Here is a 26,852-nt window from a genome sequence, read left to right on the forward strand (position 1 = left end):
CACATTCTCCCTGTGTCTGCATAGGTTTCCTCCGGGTGCTCCGGTTTCCTCCCACCATCCAAAGATGTGCAGGGTATGTGGATTGCTAAATTGCTCATAGTGCCCAGGGATGTTGAGATTGTGTGGGTTCGACATGGGGAAATGCAGTGTTGAGTAGAATGGGTCTAGGTGGGATCCTGTTTGGAGGGGCGGTGTGGATCTGTTGGGCCGAATGGCCTGTCCCCACACTGTAGGGATTCTATGATTTAAGTTGCTTGTTCAATGCTAACTAAACTATGCCGAATGTTAAATGAATTTTGCATTCTGGACTAACCTTTTAGTCTGACGTGATTTATCTTATTTCATCTTCTGATGTCAAGAAAGTTGCAAGTGCAATGTAAGAGAAGAAGAGCAAATTTCTCTTTTTCTGCTTAGTCTATCTAAATATAGTGCAGCTAAAGCTGGTGCAGAAATCCATGTCATCATATGAGGTTAGAGTTAATCTAACCTCTATCACAGTTTAAAGAGAGAAATGACACAAATTGATTTTTATAGATATTTGACTTATAAAAACCCATTACAATTGAAATACAGATTCATTGGTAGCCGGGTCATACTATTAAACAATAAAAGGCCCTGCGTTTCTTACAGGTGGATTCAGCAGATGGTACAGTCTATGAAATATTAAAATGCGCTGTTTTTCTCATTTATGGTTTAATGCTTGAAGCATGTGAGTAAAGAACTGAATAGCTAGAAATTCCATTTGAAACAATGGCGAATTAGCCTCCGAGTTGGAGGCTATTAAGAATATGAGAAATAGTTGATTGATATTGAGGGACTGGATCAATTACTGTTGAAAGATTAGTTCTTGGAAGTAGCTACAATGATCTGACAGTATGGTTGATCAGGGCAGCAAGACATTGATTTGGGAGGGAAATTTGTCAAATTGGTGAAAGATGTACTGTACTGTTTGTGACCTTGAACAGATATAGTCAAGGGGAACATATGGGAGGAATGACAGGGATTTTACCTTTTTTAAATCTGCCAGTTTGCCACAAGGCAAACCACTGGTGGCCTTTAAGAAGGACTAAGGTTCAGTAAGAGATCAAGTACATTTGTAGGTGCATCTATTGACTGTTCTGACTGTCAGTTTCCTAGCTTTTCAATCAGGCTAAATCTAGTAATGCACAGTTTCAGCAATTTAATTTTAAACTAGAATCCAAACCCCCACACCTAATCTAACCTTTTATGGTGAGTACCTCCTTTAATCTCCTGAATGTTTTCTAAGAACCCTCAGGACTTTTTTAAAAAAAGTGTAGCAGGTACAAAGGGAGCAAATCAACAGAAGCCCTAGTGGAGTATTGAATGTGTATGGCAACTTAAAGCAATTAAGAGAGCAAAGAGGGGGCGTGAAAACAATCAAGGAAAATCCCAAGATATTTGACAAATATCAAGGAAAGAGAATAACCAGAGAAAGAGTAGGACTTCTTAGGAACCAAGTGGGAAATTTGTGTATGGAGCTAGAGGACTTTGGGAGAGTGTTAAATGGGTATTTCATATCTCTCTTCTCGTGGGAGACGGATGATGTATGTAGAGAATTCAGACAGATTTTTATTTAAGCAGACTGATATGGGGAATGGTAAAGTATTGGAGGTTTTGGCAGGCTTAAAAGTGGACACATATCCAGAATTGGATGAGTTGTATCCCAGGCTGCTGTAGGAGACAGTAGAGGAAATCAACAGGACACTGACCCATATTTTTAATTCCTGTCTGACCTTGGCTGAGGTGCCGGAGGACAGGAGGATAGCTGGTATGATTCCACTTTTCAAGAAGGGTGGTAGAGTTAAACCAGGGAATCAGAAAATACAATAGTGAGTCTTGCATTGGTGGTAGGGAAACTATTGGAGAAAATTTTGAAGGGTAGAATTAATCTTTATTTAGAGTCACAAGATTTGATCATGGCTAGTTAGCATGGTTTTTTTCAGAGACAGGTCATGTCTAACAAATCTGCTTAATAGTCTACACAAAAGGTATGTAGATGAAGGTAATATAATTGAAGTAGTTTATGTGGATTTCAGCGTTGCCTTTGACATGGTCTCACAAGGGAGATTAAAAGGTGGGATCAAAGGTAACTTAGCAAATTGGGTCCAAAGTTGGTTAGTGACAGAAGGCACAGGGTGGTGGGAAAGGGCTGTTTGTATGACTGGAGACCCATATCTAGTGGCATGCCATGGGGATCGGTGCTTGGGACCCTTATTGTTTGTTATATTCAAAAACTATAAGAGATGAGAGTGCAGGAGGGAATGATAGGTAAGTTTGCAGATGATAAAGATTGGTTGGGTGGTTAACTGTGCAGAAGGAATTCTTGGGTTATAGGAGGACATAAATGGATTGGTCAGATGGAATTCAACCCTGATGATTATGAGATGCTGCACTTGGGAAGAAGGAACAAGAAAAGGAATGTGTTAAGACACGAGGAAGTTCATGAACTGAGGAATCATAGGGTGCTTGTCTAAAAATCCCTGAAGGTGGCAAGGCAGGCTAATAGGTTACTTAAGGCATACGAATTACTCCCCTTTATCAGTCGAGACATGGATCATAAGAGCTGCAAGGTTATTTTGGAGCTGTACGTGACTTAGGTTGCTGTGGTTGGTTTGCTCACCGAACTGGTTCGTTAGTTCGTAGATGTTACATTACCCTGCTGGGTAACCTCATCAGTGCAACCTCCGATGAGGCATTTTAAACTCTGGGCTCTGTTGGAATCGGTTACTTCATTTCTGCTTTTTCTTCACAGTAGTGTATATATAGGGTCTAATTCTGTGTGTTTATTGATGACCTTCTTGGTGGAGATCCAGGCCTCTAGAAATTCCCGTGCTTGTCTCTGTTTGGCCTGTCCTAGTACCTTGATGATCTCCCAATTGAACTGGTGGTTCTCCTTACCTGTTTCTGAAGAAGGGTCCCAACCTGAAACATCAGCTTTCCTATTCCTCTGATGCTGCCTGGCCTGCAGTGTAACTCCAGCTGCACACTTAGTTAGCTCTGACTCCAGCATCTGCAGTTCTTGCTATCTCACTGATAGATAACACTATTGCCTCTAAATCAGCAGCTTGAAGTTTCAGTTCATGCACCAGAGACTTCATTGAGTAATATAGACTCGCACTTGCAGTGCAGTTTAGAGGGATTGCTGCATTGTCTGAGGTCCCATCTTTCAGACAATACGTTAAACCGAGGCGATGTCTTGCCTTTCAGATGATGTAAAATAATATCATTCAAAAATGTCCTGTGCAACACTTGTCCCCGACCAGCAGGTAGAATAGTGTAAATCCTCTGAATCCACAAAATCACAAATTGTGAATTCACCTATTGTGCCAAAAGTTACTTTACAACAAAAATCAACATTCGTGGGCAAAAGATCACATATTTAACCCATTATCAACCTACTGTTAAGCAAGCTCAACACTCATGAATTTCATTATTCACGGAGGTTCTTGGGGCTATGGTGTAATTACTAAATCATAGCTCACTTATTTGATTGCTATTTAGGTGACTTTGCCATATGCAACCTGGGTATTGTGCTTTCTCCATTACAACAAGTTTAAAGCAATGTTTTTTCATAGCAACTTAACTGGCTGTACAATGGGGCTGTGAAAGGAGTTCTATAATTACAAATTTTCTAATTCTTTCTCATTGTTGTTTTTATGTCTTTGCTTTCACAAAGTTCAGTTAGTACAAAGTCCTGTAGTTATTCCTGCTGCTGCACACACTCTTGAAAGTGAATGTTGTCAAATTCTCGCCCAACCCCACTGGTCCGCCATGACTCAGCTAACTGATATCAAGGTTCTAATCCATGTCCAAGTGCTTCCGTGGTCTTCCTCAGCCTATTGGAAAATAATACTCCCCACTGTTTCTCCTCTGTGGAGGCAAGTGGGACATTATGTAGAATTCACTTTCAATGTCATTTTTTTCTTGCTATGATAATCTTCAATCATCATCACATGCACCTATCGATTAATTTTACTTTTTTTGTTATGCCTCAGTGGACTAGTGCAGTGTGCTGAAAATCAAGCCTCACATTCAGAGTTGTTACAAAGTTAAAAAAAATTCTAGAAGAAGTATCCCAAACTCCCAATTTACATGTCTTTTAGACTCAGGTTGACAGCACAGAATAGGTTTCTGTATGTAACAAAAATACTATTTATCACACATTGATTCCAACTATAGATAAACAATCGACATATAACTACTAGCTGAGAGTGTAACGCCCATTTTACAAATCCTCTCCTTCCCAGAAAGTCTCAGACTGGTGGGGAAGAAACTGATGGGTGGGGGAAAGGCTAAGAAGGCAGTTGATTGGTTCCTGTTCACAGGGTTCATTGAGATAATCCTCTTGGTTTGTCCGATTGTGCTGCGCCTTGATTCTGCCAGATTCTTTCATATTGCTTACACCGGTACAGAGTGGCTGGCTCACACTTTAAAAAGTCTCTGGTTTTCTGGTTAAGAGCTACAGCTTACAGTAACTGTTGAGGGAAAGATAAACTTGTTTTCATCAGGCTTGGTCTTTTTTTACTGCAAAGAAAGACAGCTCCTGCTCTTGTCAAGATTCAGTTACTTCTGCCCCACATTCACACCCTAAACCGTCCAGCAACCGGAGAGCTAATCACGTTGGCAGGCAGAAGGTCTCTGTCATTGTTCTGTGGACTAGTTGCCAGTAATCAATTAGCTGTTTGTTGCCAGCCAAAGCTCCATTTGTGTACATAACTTGGCACCAATTCATCTGCAAGTTTTACCCCTCTACCTCACTGCTTGAGCACACAGCAATGTAAGCAGTACTTATAATGAGTGTCAGGTTATTTGCTTTTAAATAGTGCAGCAACCCTTGATTTTTAAAACAGACTTTTTCCTATTTTAGCCCACAATCAAAAATACAAAAAAATAAAAAGATACAGCCTTTACATTTTAAACCACTTGTTCAATGTCTACTTCTCTCATAAAATATTAAGGCTGTCATTCACAGTTGGGCTCATTCTTGATGTAAATTATAATAGACAATTTAAAGTTATCTGAAGTTTTCAGGGAAATCTTTTGAGGACTACACATCATGTTGAAACAGCACTTCATCATGCAATAATTATAACCATATAATTCTGTTATACAAGAACTTCTATTACAGTTCATTGCCAATGTAAATGGGTAGCTTCTAAATTTAACCACAACTGGTGGTGTTGAAAGTTATCCTAAAGTTTATTTTAATTAAAGTTGCAAAGAATATCCAAGTTGGTGAATTTGAAAGAATAATTCCCCAGTTGCAGAGTTTTTTTCACTAAAATTAAAAGGTGTCCAGGTAAATGCCAGACAATCTGAAATTAATTGACATTTAAACTGCTACTGGCTTATTCTTAGTTTCATATTGCCATCAGAACTTTTTAATTGCTCAAAGATCATACATCCCACTTGTGTCTTTTGCAATATTGTGCTAGACTGCTGCCATAAATAAATATATATTGCTATTTAGAAATTTTCTTCTATCCCCATAATAGAGTGAGTCTTTAGTTGTGATAGGAGTACAACTCACTGTCTTACTTTATTACACAACTCATCTTAGTTTGTGATTGATTCTGTAATGATACAGAAAGGATATCTTTCATTTTCTTGGATAACCAAGAAAGTTGTAATTGTATTGTGTACCTAGGTAAGTTGTTCATGGATTTCACAATTGGCTGCAAACTCAAACCTTTAAATTGCATCTTCTCTGAAGCATCTGGAGTGTGAGTCTACGGGGATTTTTTGAAAAAATTCTGTGGAAAAGGGGCAAATACTGATAAAATTAGCCATTTTGAACATTCTTGATGGTCCAGCAGTTTTCCATCTTGTGATATTTCCCTTCTGACAACCTCGTATTTTAAGTGGAGCAAATGTCAACATAGATGTATTTGATTTTTAACAGTCTTATAATTCATTTCTTTTAAAAATATTGCTCGCCTCATTGCTTTCAAGTAACCTTTCAAAAAATAATATTTATGTTAGATTTGCAAACTCTTTTTCTTTCGGTGCATATCCACTGATGGGACAGGAAGCCTGACGCTCTGCCAAAGCCATTCTGCAAGTAACAACCCAGAGAAATGGGAGACTATAGGTTGAAATTGTAGCCTAACCAGCTTGTAAATTAACCCAGCATGTCATTAGTCTTTCATATTACTTTGAAGTAATACGTAATTCTATATTTTTAGGTTAATAGGGGAGACGATGGCCTAGTGCAATTATTGTTGAGACCCAGGCAATCTTCTGGGGACCTGGGTTCAAATCCTGCTACAGCTGATGGAATTTTAATTCATTAAAAAAACATCTGGAATTAAGAGTCGAATGATGTCCATGAATCCAATGTCGATTGTCGGAAAAACCCATCTGGTTCCCTAATGTCCTTTAGGGAAGAAAATGGCTATCCTTACCTGGTCTGGCCTATATGAGACTCCAGATCCACAATAATGTGGCTGTTAACTGCCCTCTGGGCAGTTAGGGATGGGCAGTAAATGCCAGCCTAGCCAGCCATCATTCATGGGATGATGGCAATTTTTAAAAATGTGTGCTGAGGATAGTATTAATGTAGTGAATGGTTTAAATTCATTGTTGTTTCAACACATCTCTGCAAGAATGTTAACAGAAGTTTGAAATTTGCACAGGCTTGAATTGATCCAATAGTTTGGAACAACATAGATGTGATTGTTTCTGCTTTGTCCTCCCAAAATCTTTAGAATATCAGGAATGTTGTAGGTGTAGTGATGTTGGGTTCGATTTCCAAACTTTTGAAGTTAAACTTTTTAATGTAAAAATGAAACTACTGTGTCTTCAGTTACTCATTTGTGACTTATTACTGCCCAGTTACCAGGCCCCTTGAGAAACTGACATCAGAGTGTTTGTAGTACTCTTTTTATTTTGATTATAATAGTTGGCATAATTGTATTTAAATTAAACATAACCTGGCCTGATTTAATTTATTCATTTTGATTAAAACATTCCAATAAGCTAGGTTCCCTCAGAAAATTAACCTTTGACAATTTCAACAAATCATATTTAACAAATACATCTTAAAAACTAGGGTTTCATCAAATCGTTTCAGAGAGAGTAGGAACTGCCGATGCTGGAGAATCTGAGACAACAAGGTGTAGAGCTGGATGAACACTGGAGGCCAAGCAGCATCAGAGGAGCAGGAAAGCTGACGTTTTGGGTCTGGACCTTTCTTCGGAATTGAAGAATGTCAGATTTCCTGCCCCTCTGATGCTGCTTGACCTGCAGTGTTTGCCCAGCTCTTCACCTTGTTAGCTCAGTTTCATCACACCGACTAGGTTTGCCATACTAATTGCTGGACTTGATAATATTAGTGTATGGACAACAACTTTGCTGTGAAGGGTTTTACTAGCTTTTGACAGGAACTGCCAAGGGCATTTTTACTTAATCAAAGCTGAATGATATTTAATATTCTGTGGTTGATCAAATGCTGCTGTTATTCTAGAATGTATCCTGAAGTTTATAGCGAGTATTAGAAAATCAAAGCAACTGTAGTAGTGTTCACATAGAATACAATAGTACAAATAAGTTGAGAATGTTCATTATGTCTGTACCATTCCAGCGAGGAGGTTATTGAGTCAATTTTCACTGTTACATCTTTGCTATAATACTTTATTTTCAGTTTCATGATGAACACTACTATAATCCCAAAGCAATTCATTTGTGGTGTTAAAAAGGGAAACTACTTTGTTTAGATTAGGTTAGATTAGATTCCCTACGGTGTGGAAACGGGCCTTTTGGCCCAGCAAGTCCACGCCGCCCCTTGAAGCATCCCACCCAGACCCATCCCCCTATAACCCACACGCCCCTCAACACTATGGGCAATTTAGCATGACCATTCCACCTAGCCTGCACATCTCTGGAGTGTGTGAGGAAACCGAAGCACCTGGAAGAAACCCACGCAGACACTGGGAGAACGTGCAAGCTCCGCACAGACAGTTACCCGAGGCTGGGATTGAACCCGGGTCTCTGGCGCTGTGAGGCTGCAGTGCTGAGCCACCGTGCTGCCATAGTTTAAGGATAAGATGCGGCCTAAACTTTTTGTTGAGGAATTATCAATACAAACAGTTGTTGCCAACAGTACACAACCTTGACTGTCCTCAGCATCATTGCACCATTCTCCTCCCTTGTCCAGCTTAATGGGACTTTTCTAACTTCGTTCCAGTCTTGCCTTTCTAATCATAGAGTGTCTTTAATATGGCTGCTATTCGAACCTCCATTTGGTTGCATTTGGAGCCACCCTCTGAGCTATCCTAATCCGTTCTGCCTTGTCACTTAATGGCCCAATCCTTGAAAACATCACCCAAAACCGAGGTCAATTTCAATATGCCCTGCAGCTCTACCGCTTCACTCTGTCTCAAACCTTCCACTGCCTCTGAACTATTAGGCTAGATGTTTGAATAAGATGCAACTTGCCCCAGCTCACTATTGGGGAGACCTAAACCAATCACCTTTAGCCTTTGCCAATGACTTCATCTCTTCTCTATTTCAAGCTAAACCAGATTGTCCAAAGTTTTATCATCTTGTTCAGACCCAAACAGCTGAACAACACATGTATACGTTTTAGATTCACAATAGCAATTTTGTGCCAGTTGGTTAATTTTCTATAAGTAAAAGAAGAAAATCCTGCTTTTTTTTAAGCAACATAGTCCACATTGTCAGGATGCTCCAAACTCTTTCATTGCGACTGAAGTACTTCAATATTGGCCAGAACATGGGGCACATCATTCAGATTTTTTTAAATTGGAAAATATGGTTGATTTGTTTAAGTGCACAGGCCCTTCACATTTTGTTTTGTATGGCATGTGCATAAATAATAATGAACAGGGGGTGACTTCTACACAGTCCATGTTACCATGTTCTTTACCATCCATGTTAAGCAGTATTGCTTACAGGCAACAAAGTGTGGAGCTGGATGAACACAGCAGGCCAAGCAGCATTTTAGGAGCACAAAAGCTGATGTTTCGTGCCAAGACCCTTCATCAGAAAAATGAGGGGTCGAGGCCCAAACGTCAGCTTTTATGCTCCTAAGATGCTGCTTGGCCTGCTGTGTTCGATCAGCTCCACACTTTGTTATCTCGGATTCTCCAGCATCTGCAGTTCCCATTATCTTTACTTACAGGCAATATTGGTTATGGAATCATTTATCTCCATAAGCATGCAGACGTTCAATGTCTCATCTGAAAGATGGCACTTGCACACTTCACTTTCGTTGGCATGTCAGTGTAATGTTGAAGCATGGAGCTTAAGCTTATATTCAGAGTATTGCCACTAAGCCAAAGCCTTCTATTGTCTGTTCTTTGAGGGAATTAAAGGAACAATTGAAATTTTGTGACAGTTCAAGGGCTGTGTCATTTAATCCTTAGGTAAATAATAAGTCATTGTAATAGTCAAAACGTTGCTATGTATGTCATTAATGGGACCTAATGTTGATGTTGACTTTTTAAATTTTGTTGGATTTTCTTTCTTATTTGCTTCAGATAGCAAAATTAACTCCCTTAACGGTGTGGTGAGTATTCCATTGACCTCTCTGTCATCAGTACAACCTAAAATTAAACATGTACTTGCAATACTGAAGTACCTCTTCAAAAACCAGTCTTAAAAAAAAATTAAAATTCAAAATCAAAGTTAAAGTAGAACTGGGCATAATAAAAGTTGTTTTTATGCTACTTAAATCTTGAAACGGGGTGCAAGAAAAGTTTCAGCACTTCCAGATTTTTGATGGGCTGTTTTGGAGATTACATCTGTGATTTCACAAAAACACAGTTTTGCATTCCGTCACTTTTCTTTACTTTGAAAGAAAAAGGGGAATCTGTAGTGCAAAATACATGTATGTTAGTTTACAAAATAGAAGATAATGCCAACTACATCAGCAACAGTGGTTAGGTGGCACTTTGGCCTGACTTTCCTGGATCGTGATTGAACTACTTAAGTGTCTAACTAAGTATCACTTCCTGCCTCATGGACATTTTGCCCACATTACAGTGCCAATAGGGGAGATCATTATCGAAATCTTGTCAGCCGGTATTTAATTTTCATGTCTGTCATTTTCCAGATCATTTGCCAGTTACAGGTGCAAAATGTGCCCTCCTTGTATCCAGAGTTGCACTTATACATAGTTTATACCAAGATATCTTGACCAGGAGGCCAAAGTCATAATCCCACCTATTCCAGAGAAATATAATAACAACTTTGAACAGGTTGATTGCAAATCAAGACATCTGTCAGAGTTTGTGGAAGTATGCAATACTGCAATTAAAATTTCATTAGCACTGTGCCTCAAATGATTGAATAGAACTAAACATAGGCACTGTGGAATGCCCTTAAGTAAGTAACAGGCCCCCTCTAAGACTGAAAATTGCTACTTTTTTTTAAACAGCCATGATGTGGTGCTGCCCAGTTTTGGACTGGAGTGGACAAGGTCAGAAATCACACGACACAAGGTTATAGTCCGACAGGTTTATTTGAAAACGCAAGCTTTCAGAGCCTCGCCCCTCCTTCAGGTGTTAGTGAGGTGGTATCCGGCACAGAATTTATACATAAAAGATCAAAGGGTCACATCACTGATGAGGATGTATTAAATCTAAGTAAGGCCTCACACCTCACATGCATTGTCTGACCTAAAATATCACCTCTTTACACTGATAAAACCTTTAGTTCTGTCAGGGCAGTGACTTGAAAGGAATTCAGGGATTTACATTGACATATTAATCAATTAAAACCTTCTTACTGATCAAAGAATTAACAGCATCTTAGATTTGTTTAATACATCCTCAATGGTGGTGTGACCCTATTGATACCCACTACAAGTCAAGATACGCTTCATCCATCTGGCCTGCGCTGTGTTTTCTCTTAACTTAAGACTAGTTGAATCCCACACTCTTCCATTTCCTAAATCCTTTCATGTTGTCCTTTTTGAGCAGTGATCTAACTGGCTAGTTTGAACTCTGTGTCAACAATGATTTGTCAAAGGCAGTTCCATCTTCTAACTAGCTTCTCTGTAAACTAATGCTTTCTAATTTTTCCTTTTAATTATTTTCGAAATTATCTATGAATAAAAAGTGAGAGGCGATGAATGTGGTGACTAGTTAAGGCATATCTATTTTTATTTATCTTACAGTGACACTTTGTAATTTGGAGTATCTCTATCACTCCTTTCCTTGAACTTCTTACCATCGGTGGACAAAGAGGAACTAATTTCTAAATTCCCTCTTCATTGCCAATAACACCCTTAGTTATGTGTACCACAACAATTGTGTATGTGGGTATACAGACTGTTCAGGCCTTCAAACTAAAATTTCATGCTTCGTGAAAGAGTTAACATTATCACAATTTGACAAATGAAAACTATGTAGTTGGACTTGTGCTTCTCAACATCTGCTGGAGCATTGCACCAAGTATTAGCAATATTATTGATGAACTTGCAACAGGTTTCAGCATTTGGTCTTTTTCCTTTCGTGTTTAGTCTGACTAGGCCATCTTTTGATTTTCTTTATTTGTATTGGTGGAATTTTTTTTGTATTTGAATCTTATTGTGACATTTCTAATTGGAACATACCTGTATGGCTTTTGGTCTACCAGCTCTCATCCAAATAAACCTTGAAATATATAGCGTGCCTTTCCCATTTAAAGCAAATGACAATTTTTATGTGGCATTTTAAATATAAGGTGACATCTCTGAGCGATTAGATTAGATTAGATTAGATTCCCTACAGTGTGGAAACAGGGCCTTTGGCCCAACAAGTCCACACCGCCCTTTGGAGCATCCCACCCAAACCTATCCCCCATAACCCACACACCCCTGAACACTACGGGCAATTTAGCATGGCCAATCCACCTAGCCTGCACATCTTTGGACTGTGGGAGGAAACCCACGCAGACACTGGGAGAATGTGCAGACTCCACACACAGACAGTTGTCCGAGGCTGGAATCGAACCCAGGTCCCTGGTGCTGTGAGGCTGCAGTGCTAACCACTGAGCCACCGTGCTGCCCAGAAATGTGGGCACAGTCAAAAAATAGGCATCAAAAGAAAGGAAGACTAAGGAAAAGCTTGCCAAAGAACGAAGTTTTAAGAAGGCCAGCATACTGAAGAGATTTACTGAAGATTTTCCGGACTATGATGCTTGGCCATCCTAAGGCTTTTAAGATTACAGCCGGAGGGACATGAGGCGTGCAAAGAGGTCAAATGAATATGGAGCTGAGTGGTTGGTTTTTAGTGTTAGTAGCGGTCATGGGCTCAATAAGGTTACAGAGTTATGAAGGAACGAACAATGAAGAGGTTTAAATATGATCATGAAAGATTTGAGTTGCTGGGGAGATGGGAGGGCAAACATTCTAGTTTGGCAAGAGGTGATGGTTGTAAGATATTGGGTCTCGAGTATTTAGACAAGGAATTATTTTAAAGCAAACCTCAATTGTAATGAAAGTATCGGAGTTGTACATGGCTTGAGTCACAGCCACGTAAGATTGGGGATGGTTAGTTATAGGCATGAATGAGGGCATGAAAGAATATAGAATCAGATGCATTATCTGTGAAAAATTGTGCGATTAAAAAATCGATAGAAGGACCTTTCTCCTTCATTGTTTAGACCTGTTCCATGGTTCATCCATGCACTCTTTACTAAGTTTATCACTATGTTTGCTGAACCTCCCAGATGCAGAAACCCATAGTGTAAACATCTGCTCATGCATTTTAAAAATACTTGAAAATGCTGAGATTTTGAAACGAAAACAGTAAAAGGCAAGAAGTACCTTGGGTGACTGTCTGTCTGTGTGTAGTTTGCACATTCTCCTCATGTCTGCATGGGTTTCCTCGAGGTGCTCCAGTTTCTGCCCGCGATCCAAAGATGTGCAGCTTTAGTGAATTGGTCATGCTAAAATGCCCTGTAGTATTCAAGGATGTGCAGGCTAGGTGTTTGCCATGGGAAATGCAGGATTACAGGGATAGGGTAGGACAGTGGGTCTGGGTGGGATGCGCTTCAGGGGGTCGGTGTGGACTTGTTGGGCTGAATGGCCTGCTTCCACATTGTAGGGATTCAATGATACTATGAATTGCTGAACAGATCTATTATTGTTTATGAGGGAAGACTGACAATTCAAATTCTCATCTTTATTTAAAACTGAAAAACAAGTCATTTTAAAAATTTATTGCTAAGGTCAATGAAAGTGGTTGGTAAAAGCAGGGCAAAGTGCTCATAAACTAAAACAGGAAAACAACTGTGAATGGAACCATGAAAATGCTCCAGTTGCTAAAACCAGTGCCATTTTAATCTATCTAATTGGTTATTACCAGTGGTCATTTTAAGCGGATTTTAGAGTATTCTCCATAGCAGTTGTACTGATAAACATTTATATCTTAATTTCAGCTAAATTTTCCATAATGCAATTGAAGGATTTTCAGTTGTAAATTTTGTTGAAATGAAAGTTCACATTAACTGTATAAAGCTGTAGTAACTTAGCTTTTGCACATATCTTTGTAGTATGTATGTACTGAAGCATGGCATGGTTACTATCATTGATGGCTGTCTTGCTAATTTAGTAACAATGGGGCTACTCAGAGGGCGATTGAGAGATAATATTACAATCCATAATAATATGTCTTGTCATCTTGTTAATTTGGGTGCACAAGCACTTGTTATGTTCAATAATGATTGTGTCCAATGTATGCCTAATACATCTCAAAATACCTTCCTGTTGACCGTACCATACATGTCTTCTCTGATTTCCCAATCATCAGTGGATGAAATGTACCTTTTTATGTATTTCAGTGACTATTTCCACGAGCACATACTTTGATGGCTTACTGGTCACGGGTCTCTATACATCGACAAGCATCCAAACCCCACATAGTGTCAGTGGACCTGGTTCATTTGGCCTCGGTAAGTCTCATCACCTAAACTTCAATTATTTTAAATCATGCACCAAAATTAAACTATTATGAACAATTGAGGAAATTCAAAGAAACAGATACTGAGTACTGGAAAATGGCTTATCTCCTATAGCTGTCTTTATAATCTAACATGATTCTTTCCCAACAAAATTAAACTCTAAAGCATGAGGGAGAAATTGATAGTTGACACACAGAAAGGAACACTAAACTATTATGAAGAAGACTACTTCACTAAAGGACATTTCCTTAGGCCATGACAACAACCCAAATGCGCAATGGCAAGTTCTTTGCTGAATACTTATTTTAATATTAGGGATACTGAACGTATGACACAATGTACACTATAAGTAGACTAACTCATGTAAGCCAATAATTTCACTTTTTTTTCTCAATGCTGGTCAGCAGTTACAATATTAAAATTGGAATGTTTGTTTGAAGGCCACCTTACATCTGTTAACTTACCCCGAGTTTTCTAAGGTTTTGGAGTAGATCTGTAGCTCGGGTTGTGGTGTTACGGTTGGTTGGCTCACCAAGCTGGTTTGTTGTTCCGCAGACATTTCATTACCATGCTTGGGAACATTCCTCAGTGCAGCCTCTGAAGCGTCAGTGTGTTTTCCCGCCTGGTTTTTAAACTCTGGGGTTTGTTGCAATGGATTGCCTCACTTCTGGGTTTCCTCAGTAGTGGAATATATATGGGGTTGAGTTCAATGTGTTTATTAATACCGTGCTTCGTGGAGTGCCATGCTTCCAGGAATTCTCATGCTTGTCTCTGCCTAGTCTGTCTCAAGATCTTTGGTGCTGTCCCAGTCAGAGTCATGGTTCTCCTTATCCATGTGGATTGAGATGAGTGAGTATTGGTCGTGTCTTTTTGTAGCCAGTTGGTGTTCATGTACTCTTGTTGTTAGTTTCCTTTGTTTGTCCGATTGTAATGTTTCTTGCAGTCTCTGCAGGGGATCTTCTAGATGTCATTGGTCCTGTCCATGGCGGGGACTGGGTCTTTAGTTTGGGTGAGCACTTGTCGTAGGGTTGATGTGGGTTTGTGTGCCACTCTGATGCCCAGCGGTCGTACAAGTCTTGTGGTAAGCTCCAATGTGTTCCTGACGGAGGGTAGTGTGATAAGTGTGTCAGGGCATGTAGAATCTTTCTGATGCTGTTCCCCTAGGCGTCTCCTGACCCAGTTCTTTGGATATCCATTATCCTTGAATACATGGAAGAGGTATTCCTCCTCCTCTTGGCGTAGTTTCATGTTGCTGCAGTGTGTTGTTGTCCTTTTAAATAGTGTTTGCTCACAGCTTCGTTTGTGTGTGCTGGGATGGTTACTATTGAAGTTGTGTGTGTGTGTGTGTGTGTGTGTGTGTGGCTTTTCACTGTACTTTTGTTTGCAGTTCCCCATTTGTCTTTCGATCTACCATGATATCCAGGAATGGGAGCTGTTATTCTTCACCTCCTGTCTGGAGAATTTTATTCTGGTGTGGGTGTTTTGCTTAGGAGCTTGTGTGTCTCCTCTTATTTGGTCCGTTTAGTGATGACAAAGGTGTCATCTACATAGCGTATCCATAGTTTGGGTTGGATTTGTGGAAGGGCAGTCCTTTACAGTCTTTGCATCACTGTTTCTGCTATGAGTCTGGAGATAGGCGATCCCATGGGTGTTCCATTGATTTGCTCGTATGTTTGGCCAGTGAAGGTGAAGTGGCTGGCAAGGCATAGGTCCAGTAGTTTAAGCATGTTGTCCTTGGAGATGGTTTCACTGGGGTCATGTCCTGTTCAAGTAGTGTTGTAACTGTTTTCCTTGCTAGTGGTATGTCTATTGATGTGAATAGGGTGGTGACACCAAACAATATCATGGTCTCTTCGCCCACTATCTTTGACTTTGATGGAGTTGAGGAATTCTTGGGCTGTGTGGATGGAGTGGGGTGATTTGTTGACTAGGTGCTAGAATCTTCTTTGTAGTTCTCTGGCTAATCTGTGCGATGGAGTGCCTGGTAGGGAGACTATGGGTCTGATGGGTACTTCCGGCTTGTGCACTTGAGGGAGGCTGTAGAATCAGGGTGTGTTGTTTCCTTCAGGTTTCGTTTTTAAGAAGTCTGTTTTGTTGATCTGTCCTGTTTTTTTGAGTCTTCGTAGCATATGTAGGATTTTGTTACCTAGTTGTGCTGTCGGGTCAGTTTGTACTGGTCGATATGTATTCTTGTCGGCAAGCAATACTTGTGCTTTGGAGATGTAGTCCTTTTTGTTCATTATCACTGTCATGTGCCCTCTGTCTTCAGGTAGTATAGTGATGTTCTTGTCTTACTTTAATCTGTCCAGGGCTTGTCTTTCCCGTGTGTTGAGGGTGTTGAGTTCCCTCTTCCCAGTTAGTGTCGGGACCACTGATTATCTTACAGTTTGTTGTGTTTCTTTGTTGATATTGTTGGTCATGAATATGGCTTCCAGTGTAGCTAGCCGTTCCGTTTTGTTGACGTCCCTGAAGGAAACCCAGAAGTGAGGCAATCTGTTGCAACAGACCCCAAAGTTTAAAAACCAGGCAGGAAAACACACCGACACTTCATCAGAGGCTGCACTGAGGATGTTACCAAGCATGTTGGTGAAACATCTACGAACAGCAAACCAGCTCGGCGAGCCAACCAACCTCAACAAATTACCCTGAGTTCTTTCATTGGAGAGTCTCGCCAGACTCAGCTGATTATAAACCACGGAGCTTAATTCTAGATAGACAAACAGGAGGCTGGAACAACATAGCAACTCAGGCAGCATTTGGAGGAAAGGAGCAGTCAACATTTCAGGTATTATCCTTCTTCAGGACTTGATATGGGGGTTGGGGAAGTTGCAGATGGAGAGGGGCATGGAGGAGTGGAGATATAATGGTGGTGATAGGTGGACCCTGGTCGTAGGTGTGACCTGGTTGGTCGAATCGGGGTTGCTGAATCCGGTTAGTGTCTGGAAGGGAGGGTCAGAAGGTGGAGTGGAAGGGAGGAGGTGGGGCTGGAAGGGGATGTTGGCATGGGTGGGAAGGTTATTTGAAATTGAAGAACTCAGTTTTGAGTCTTTCAGGCTGTAGGTGACAAGACAGAAGATAAGGTATAGTTCTTCAAATTTGCGTTGTGAGTTGCTGCGATACTGGAGGAAGCTGAGAACGGACGTGTTGGTGGGGGACTGGGACGGAGAGTTGAAATGAGTGGTGACCGAGAAGATAGGTTGGACGTTACTAGCCAGGCAAAGACGTTAACCAAAATGGTCACCTAGTCTACATTTGGTCTCGCTGATGGAGAGAAGACTGCATTGGGAGCACTGGATGCAATAGACTAGGTTGGAGGAGTTGCAGGTGGCATGGGCCCCAGCTATGCCTGCCTGTTTGTAGGTTATGTCAAACAGTCCCTCTTCAGTATGTACATCAGTGTACTGTTTCCCAACTCTTCCGTTGTTGCGTCGGTGACTGCATCGGTCCTGTATCTTGCACCCAGGCTGAACTGGAGCAGTTCATTGACTTCCCAAACAACTTCCACCCTGCCCTCAAAGTTCACTTGCTCTATCTCAGACACATCCATCCCCTTTCTTGACTTCTCCATTTCCATTGCTGGCAACAGTTTACGGACCGACATTTACTATAAACCCACAGACTCCCATAGCTGCCAAGACTACACCTCCACCCTGTATTCTGCAAAAACTCCATCCTGTTTTCCCAATTCCTCCCTACCCGTTGCATTTGCTCTGACGAGGAGACATTCCACTCCAAAGCTTCCCAGATGTCTGCCTTCTTCAAACAACTCTCTTCTCCCCCACACCCCCCAATCATCCAGACAGCCCTCCGCCATGCCTCCTCCATTCTCTGCCCCACAGATCTTAACCAGCAACCTCCCCCCCGGCCCCAAACAGAGCAAAAGATTGGGCCCTGACATTCCAACCACCAGCCTCTGCATCCAGCATATCATCCTCAAACACTTCTGCCAAATCCAATTAGACCCAACTGCTCGTAACATCTTCCACTCCCCACTCCTTTTTGCCTTCCACAAGAACTATTCCCTTTGCCACTCCTTAGTTTGTTCCACGCTCCCCACCATCCACTCCAAACGACGCCCCACCCCCTCGACCCGGTACCTTCCCCTGTAACCATTAAAGAGGCAACAACTGCCCACACACCACCTCTTTCACCTCCATTCAGGGCCCTAAAAAGTGCTTCCAAGTAATACAGAGCTTCACCTGCATCTCCTGCAACTTAAATCTATTGTATCCAGTGCTCCCGATGTGGTCTTCTCTACGTCGGTGTGACCAAATGTAGACTAGGTGACCGTTTCGGTTAACATCTTTGCCTGGCCCCTAACGAAGAGCGTAACCTCCCATTTCAACTCCCTGTCCCACTCCCCCACCAACATGTCTGTCATCGGCCTCCTCCAGTATCGCAGTGACGCGCAACAGAAATTTGAAGAGCAACACCTTATCTTCCGCCTGGGCACCCTACAGCCCAAAGAACTCAACGTTGAGTCTCCAACTTCAAATAACATTCCCACACGTGCCCCGGTTCCCCTTCCAACCCCAACTCTTCCCTTCCATTTCACCTTCTGACCCTCCCTTCCAGCCACCAACCGGATTCATCCCTCCCATCATCCAGCCAGGTTGTACCTACTACCAGGGTCCACCCCGGTCACCACCTTTCTGCTTCCACCCCTCCCTTTCCTCTCTGTATCTGCAGCTCTGCCTCCCCCCATATTCAGTCCTGAAGAAGGGTTATACCTGAAGTATTGACTGCTCCTTTCCTCCAAATGCTGCCTGGCTGCTGTGTTGTTCCAGCCTCCTGTTTGTCTACCTTAGATTCTAGCTCTTCAAATAGTAACCAATGACCATGTTTGCTAAACTATCTACATCTGCATTGCCCCACTTCTAGCTGTGTACTTGCATATGTTGTGAGGAGGTGAGGGGAAGGGAAGGGAAGGGAAGGGAATTGTCGCACTTCTAACTGTGGGCATGAGTGTCAAAGGAGGGGGAGGTGTTGGTGGGTATTGTTGAAAGAAATTACGTTGAAGGGCAAATCATTCTGACCTGTTTTTGTATGTGCTTTATCTATCCAAGATGATGTACTGTGTTGAGAGACTACAAAAGGGAAAGTGGAAAAGTTAAACAAAACCTTCCCTTTGGAGAAATTAAGCTATTTAATCTGTGCATAATAGCAGAGTGAAATTTTGATTTGTCTTTTTCATTGTCAAATAACAAGGGTGCAATAACTTAAGTCCTTTCTAGTGCTTATTTTAATATTTTGTTGCTTGTTTCAAAAGTATTTAAATCAGAATTCTTGTGCTGTCTGCTCCACCATGCTACCATCCCAAATAATGACAAGAAAAATTATGTTTTTTATTGTTATTCCAATGACAAAAGGAACCTCTAAGATACATGTCTACTGAAAGCCATTACATTGTTCAAGAGGGCTGGGTTAGACTTTAAATCGTAATGTAGCAGGCGATATGGGGGGGAAGAGGGAAGGGCAACAGTTCCAGTCACGACGCAAAGAAAATCTATTAAATGCATAGATCCTTGAAATAGAAGATTAGATTTGTTGTTGATTACTGCTTGGGGCCACTGGGAGGACAAGGCAAAAGAAAAATTGCAGGGAGGAAATATAGGCTGCCTGCAATCTCTATCTGAAAGCCAGTGATTGTTTGCTTACAGTTCCTCCTTTTCATAGTTAATATGTTTGAAAACACCTTGCCGCAGGGAGCATAAGTCTCATGCTGCGAGCCTCCTTCTCTCAGCTAGATGTTACTAGCCATGGGCTAGGGCAGCTGTGAATAAATACATGAAGACAGCTAGTCACGTAACTTTGAAAGTAAGATAGTTTGTTCATTTAAAAAATTAGCTTTACAGACCATGCAAGTGTGACACTTGAAGTGATTTAGCATGTAATCTCTCTATGTGCTACAACAATGATGCAGGGTTATTATTCCTGCAGTGCATGAAAGCATCATAATTAGCCTGGTTCTTAATCTTTGACCTATAAAAATTCTAGCACTCAACCTGCTTTTTGTATTGAGTATTGTCAGACTCTTCAGGGGAGAAATGGTACGAATACTATGTTTAAAAAACATCTACCCCATTTTGTAGATGTTTGAATTTAGCTGTGTGATTTAGGATCTCAGTAATTATATGCTAACTGTACATTCCATTTGCTCTTTGGGTAAATGCACTAGGGAGCCTCAATTCATTCCTGTAGTAAAATCAATCATGCTAACAGCCTCCTATTAATTAAAATATGTACTTCAAAGATGTTTATTTGGCTATCCAAATACCTGTACTGAACTGTGATTGTTGATTCCAGTAAAGCCACAGGCATTCACAACTAATTAGCCCTAGCTCAAAGTTCAATTGGAACATTTGTTTGATGTTACTAACACCACAGTGCAGAAATGACAGATTATCTGTAGCTTCTATTTCAAAAAAAAATGTAAAAATATCCCAACCAAGTGATTTGTCTAAATCTCTGGAGAGGCCACTGTTGATCAGCTGAAAAATATCTGCAATTTAGTTTTATTAGTGATTTGATTTTTTACAAAATGTGTTTGGTAAGCTTAGGAAACAGTAACATCTGGACTATGTCAATTTGCACGTTGCCCATTTGATTCCCTGGAGCTTCTAAATCTTGGAAATCAAAACACACAAAAGGGAATTATATACAGCAAAATTGATCCTTCCACAGTTTAATCCATAACATTTAACTTTCAAACTTCACTTGCTTGGGCTGCCAGCATTTTTCTTTGGAGATTCCTGCATTATCTGCAGTTATCTTTGAAATGACGTAGAGGTATCTGCTTGGCATTATAAGGGAAGGTACTATGTTGTTTTGTTTACTTAAAACTGGTATTGTTAATTTAGTTGTACATGCCAACAACAATTTGCATTTATTTAGCTTGTTTAATGTAGAAGAATATCTCAAGGTGCATCACAGAAGTGTAATCTAACTAAAAATACAGTAATAATAAGTTATAGCATAGTGTTAATAAAAAATATTGTACTTGGTTGAATATTGGAGTGCACTGGGGAAGAACAAACACCTGAAGCTTTTCTTCAGAAGTGACAAATTCAGAATTGAGTGTATGCAGAATTGCCTGGGATATTTGCAAGATAATGCAAATGAGTCTGCATGTGTATGCAGTTAATTTACTTGTTTATCCAAGTAGTGCTGACATGCACTTTATTCCAGCAAGAACATTACCTTGAATATACAGTGGTACCTTGTATATACAGTGGTGATAAAGCAATCTCCATATGTTCCATTGCTGGATTTGAGAAGACAGAACTGATTTAGCCAGAAGCAACAACCAAGTACATGGATATGAATATAATTATTCCTGTATTGTTCAAAAACCATTAATTATTCAAAGTCCACCACAAATTATTACATATCTTCGAACTCAGCTCGCTTTCCTCTATCTGACTCAAATATACCATTGTCCTGTTTACTTAAATTGATCATTAGTATTCACTGTCAGTAAGTCCATCACATCCTTCCTTTATACTGATAAACAGCCAGCAATGTCCAGAACAAAAGCAGGGGAAATGTTGCTGGGATTAGAAATGAGATCTTTGAAGGTATGAAACCCCTCTTAGGATTAATAGCCATTCTTCAGTGGGAACTAAACAATATCTATTTCATTCAAATAATTCCAAATTATACATTCTAAATAAGAATATTGTAGAAATTAATGAAATGTAATCAATTGTATATAGTGTCAATGATAAATTGCAGTGGGATAGATTTGAACGTTAGAGCTAAGCAAATCCATAATTGATAAAATTAAAGTTGGACATCTACAGATATGTGTGAAGCAAGTCTGGATACTACATGTGGTCTACACCATTTATAGAAATGATTTAGGTGTGAATCTAGGAGGAATGGTTAGTAAGTTTGCAGATGGCATTAAAACTTGAGTTGTAGTGGACAGAGAAGACAGTTACCTCTGAGTTCAATGGGACCTTGATCAGATGGACCACTGGGCTGAGGACTGTCAGAAGGAGTTTAATTTAGGTAGATGTTAGGTGCTGCATTTTGGGAAGTCAAATGAGGGCAGAACTTAATGATAAGGTCCTAGGGAGTGTTGCTGAACAAAGAGACCTTGAAGTGCAAGTTCATAGTTCCTTGAAAGTGGACTCGCAGGTAAACAGGATAGTGAAGAAGGTGTTTGGTATGCTTGCCTTAATTGGTCAGTGCATTGAATATAGGAGTTGGGAGGCCATGTTGCGTCTGTACAGAATATTGGTTAGGCCAGTTTTGGAATATGGCATTCAATTCTGGTCTCCCTGCTATAGAAAGGATGTTGTGAAACTTGAAAGGGTTCAGATAAGATTTACAATGGAATTTGCCAGGGTTGGAGGGCTTGAGCTACAGGGAGAGGTTGAATAGGCTGGTGCTATTTTCCCCAGTCTGAGGAGGGGTCACCAGAGCCGAAGCATTAACTCTGTTTTTCCTTCACAAATGCTGCCAGACCTGCTGAGTTTTTCCAGCAACTTTTTTTGTTACTATTTTTCCCAGAGCTTTGGAGGCTGGGGTTGACCTCATATATGTTTTTAAAACCATGAGGGGGAAAAGATAGGATGAATAGCCAAAGTCTTTTTCCCAGGTAGGAAGTCCAGAACTACAAGGCAGAGGTTTAAGGTGAGAGGAAAAAGAGACTTGGGACGGTTTTTTTTCCACACAGAGGGTGGTGCATGTATGGAATGAGCTGCCAGAGGATTGCCGGAGGTTGGCACAATTATTTTAACATTTAAAAAGTATCTGGACAGGTATAGGCATAGGAAGGGTTTAGAGGGAAATGGGCCAAATGTTGGCAAATGGGATTAGATTAATTTAGGATATCTGGTAGGTATGGATGAGTTGGACCAAAGGGTCCGTTTCCATGTTGTACATCTCTATGACTCTATTACTCTATGTTGTGTATTAGTTGCTATTGATGCATAGCATCTTTGAATGTTTTATTTCTGTGGTGTACTACAAATAAGGAGGAATCTGATTTGATTCAGTTCTGATGCAACTTTTCCCTTAAATCAGAAATTAAAAATGAGAGTAGAAGGTTTTCAAACCCAGTTTAGAGAGTTTTGGCACAGTTGATCTTACCTGCAGATATATCTTCCCTACTTAACTCCATGCTTTATTGTTTCTTTGGGTTTTTGATTTATGTTGAAAATATTTGTAAAGATGGATGATATTCGGGCACGTGCAGATTGATAATGTTAATACATGCAGTGTTGTCACTTTAAAACATAGCTTGAAAAGCTATTGGAGAATTTTAGACCAAAATATGTAAATAGAACACATTTTCTTCTTGAGAATTCTCCTTTTAAAAGTATTTCTCACCTGGTCCACACATTCTCAATTTTAATTAATTATTTACTATTAACAGCTTAGTCAGCAATGAAATAATTTTTGCAGGTGCCAGAGTCAAATATTGAAATTAGCATGGCATTTAACACTTGAAAACTTAATAATTGAGTCCTACTTATCAATCGCATTGGGGTTTTTTCTGGTTTCATTTTTATCTTTTCAAAATATGAACACATTTTCAGTGGCTAGATTTTGCTGTTATCATGGCAAAACTGTCAGCATTCAACATCATTATCCCTCTGAAACTGATGGTAACATCTGGAGTCCATACATGCACAATTAACCACTGAATCCAGAAGTTGCTGTCGGTGATTCAACAATTCCTTGCTATCCAGACAGCATCAATTTTAAGTCATGGAACTGACACGAACTTGCCCTTTATCCTTTATTTTGGAAAAGTTACACATTGTTGAATGAAGAGTAACTGGCTTTAGACAGTATTGAGTTACTGTTACTATTGACCAAGTCTCTCACCTTGGAAAACTAATATTATGCTTGTGGAATTTCAAACTTCTTCATTTTGATAACATTTTGATATTTCAGTTTCTACCTTTTAATGCCATCTTTTTTATTTTATTCTCAATGAAATTGAATTCAAAGTGAAGGATAATCGATGTTTTTTAACTTCCTAATTTGCTTCCTTTCGAGTACTTCAATGTGATTAGCTTCCTAATGAGATCACTGTTGTTGCATGCCTGGAGATCCCCTTGACATTATGCTAGCTTTGAACTGACTTGAAGAGGATATCCACACCTCAGAAATCACTAGATCTTTTCTTGAGACTAGGAACAAGCCTTGTTTCACTGCTGATGTAAAATCCAGTCCAATATCTTTTGAATTAATTTGTCAGCAGAAGAGGTGGAATTCTTTGGACTTAACCCCAGTTGTAAGCTCTGGCAGCATCTGTGAAGAGAGAAACAGAGTTAATGTTTTCAAGTTCAGTATGACACTTACTTGGAATGGTTCCAAACAATGGATATCCTGGACTCGATGCTAACTCTGTTTCTCTCTCCACAATTGCTGCCAGACCTTGCACCTGGGGTTAAGTCCGAAAAATTCCACCTCTTACGCTGACAAATTAATTCAAAAGATATTGGGCTGGATTTCACGTCAGCGGTGAAACAACGCAAACAGGAAGTGCTGGAGAAAGTCAGCAAGTCTGGCAGTTTCGGTCGAGAGAGAAACAGAGTTAATATTTCAAGTTCAGTATGACATTTATTTGGAATGGTTCTAAACAATGGGCATCCTGGACTTGATGCTAACTCTGTTCCTCTCTCGACCGATGCTGCCAGACTTGATGCCTTTGTCCAGCACTTCCTGTTTTTATTTGAGTTCTAGCATCCCTCAGTGTTTTGCTTTTATTCTATGATGTAAGGTGCAGGTTGGGAACCCAAAGGGTGAAGGGATGAAGGATACAGTCTTTCCAAAGGCAGGAGTGAGTGTAAGTGACAAAGAAATCAACAATTGACGAGTAATTCCTCCAACAGCAAAAAATCGCTTATGCTTATGTACCTCGCTGTTGGGGAAGAGCAACAAAACGTACGCTATGAGAGAGCGTAAGAACTGTCGATGCTGGGAGTCAGAGATAACACAGTGTGGAGCTGGAGGAACACAGCAAGCCAGGCAGCATTAGACGAGCAGGAAAGTTGACGTTTCAGGTCTGAGCCCTTCTTCAGACGCTTCTGTGCTCCTCCAGCTCCACAATGTGTTAAAACATGCGTCATACTGCTTCTTTTATGGTAGGATAGTCCCACAAGGAGAAATTGAGGAGCCTGGCCATTCTTGAAAAGATGGAGAAAATAGAGTCTTTGAATATTTTTAAAATAGTGGCAGATAAATTCCTGTTAAGCAGAGTTGGGGGGACGTGGTGAAAGGTTCTTGGGTAAGTAGGAATATGAATTTGAGGTTACGATCAGGTCAGCTATCATCTTATTAACTGGCAGAGCAGGCTTGTTGGTTTGAATAGTCTATTCTTACCTTGTGTTCACGTTCTCTCAAGTTCAGAAGAATGTGGGTAATTTCATTCAAACGGAGCTGACGCAGGCAGGATGTTTCTTTATGTAGGGAGCCTAGAACCAGGGACATAACCTGAGAATCAGAGATAATGGGAACTGCAGATGCTGGAGAATTCCAAGATAATAAAATGTGAGGCTGGATGAACACAGCAGGCCAAGCAGCATCCCAGGAGCACAAAAGCTGACGTTTCGGGCCTAGACCCTTCATCAGAGAGGGGGATGGGGAGAGGGAACTGGAATAAATAGGGAGAGAGGGGGAGGTGGACCGAAGATGGAGAGTAAAGAAGATAGGTGGAGAGAGTATAGGTGGGGAGGTAGGGAGGGGATAGGTCAGTCCAGGGAAGACGGACAGGTCAAGGAGGTGGGATGAGGTTAGTAGGTAGCTGGGGGTGCGGCTTGGGGTGGGAGGAAGGGATGGGTGAGAGGAAGAACCGGTTAGGGAGGCAGAGACAGGTTGGACTGGTTTTGGGATGCAGTGGGTGGGGGGGGGGGGGAAGAGCTGGGCTGGTTGTGTGGTGCAGTGGGGGGAGGGGACGAACTGGGCTGGTTTAGGGATGCAGTTGGGGAAGGGGAGATTTTGAGTCCCTATACACCTGCATTCCGCATGCAGATGGCCTCAAGGCCCTCCGCTTCTTCCTGTCCCGCAGGCCTGACCAGTCCCCCTCCACCGACACCCTCATCCGCCTAGCTGAACTCGTCCTCACCCTCAACAACTTCTCTTTTGACTCCTCCCACTTCCTACAGACTAAGGGGGTGGCCATGGGCACCCGCATGGGCCCCAGCTATGCCTGCCTCTTTGTAGGTTACGTGGAACAGTCCCTCTTCCACAACCCCACAGGCCCCAAACCCCACCTCTTCCTCCGGTACATTGATGACTGTATCGGCGCCGCCTCTTGCTCCCCAGAGGAGCTCAAACAGTTCATCTACTTCACCAACACCTTCCACCCCAACCTTCAGTTCACCTGGGCCATCTCCAGCACATCGCTCACCTTCCTGGACCTCTCAGTCTCCATCTCAGGCAACCAGCTTGTAACTGATGTCCATTTCAAGCCCACCGACTCCCACAGCTACCTAGAATACACCTCCTCCCACCCATCCTCCTGCAAAAATTCTATCCCCTATTCCCAATTCCTCCGCCTCCGCCGCATCTGCTCCCACGATAAGACATTCCACTCCCGCACATCCCAGATGTCCAAGTTCTTCAAGGACCGCAACTTTCCCCCCCACAGTGATCGAGAACGCCCTTGACCGCGTCTCCCGTATTTCCCGCAACACATCCCTCACACCCCGCCCCCGCCACAACCGCCCAAAGAGGATCCCCCTCATTCTCACACACCACCCTACCAACCTCCGGATACAACGCATCATCCTCCGACATTTCCGCCATTTACAATCCGACCCCACCACCCAAGACGTTTTTCCATCCCCACCCCTGTCTGCTTTCCAGAGAGACCACTCTCTCCATGACTCCCTTGTTCGCTCCACACTGCCCTCCAACCCCACCACACCCGGCACCTTCCCCTGCAACCGCAGGAAATGCTA

At 41.3% G+C, this 26,852-nt stretch overlaps 1 protein-coding gene across 1 annotated transcript in view; it reads left to right on the forward strand.

Moving 5' to 3' along the window:
- The window catches only part of reln (reelin), a 363,171-nt gene that overhangs the window by 19,499 nt on the left and 316,820 nt on the right, over nt 1-26,852 (forward strand). Inside the window, exon 3 of the mRNA XM_048553828.2 lies at nt 13,810-13,920. Within this exon, the coding sequence (XP_048409785.2) occupies nt 13,810-13,920 (111 nt within the window). The remainder of the gene's footprint in view (nt 1-13,809; nt 13,921-26,852) is intronic.

The sequence above is a fragment of the Stegostoma tigrinum genome, chromosome 25 (assembly GCF_030684315.1).
Source record: "Stegostoma tigrinum isolate sSteTig4 chromosome 25, sSteTig4.hap1, whole genome shotgun sequence".
Taxonomy (NCBI): domain Eukaryota; kingdom Metazoa; phylum Chordata; class Chondrichthyes; order Orectolobiformes; family Stegostomatidae; genus Stegostoma; species Stegostoma tigrinum.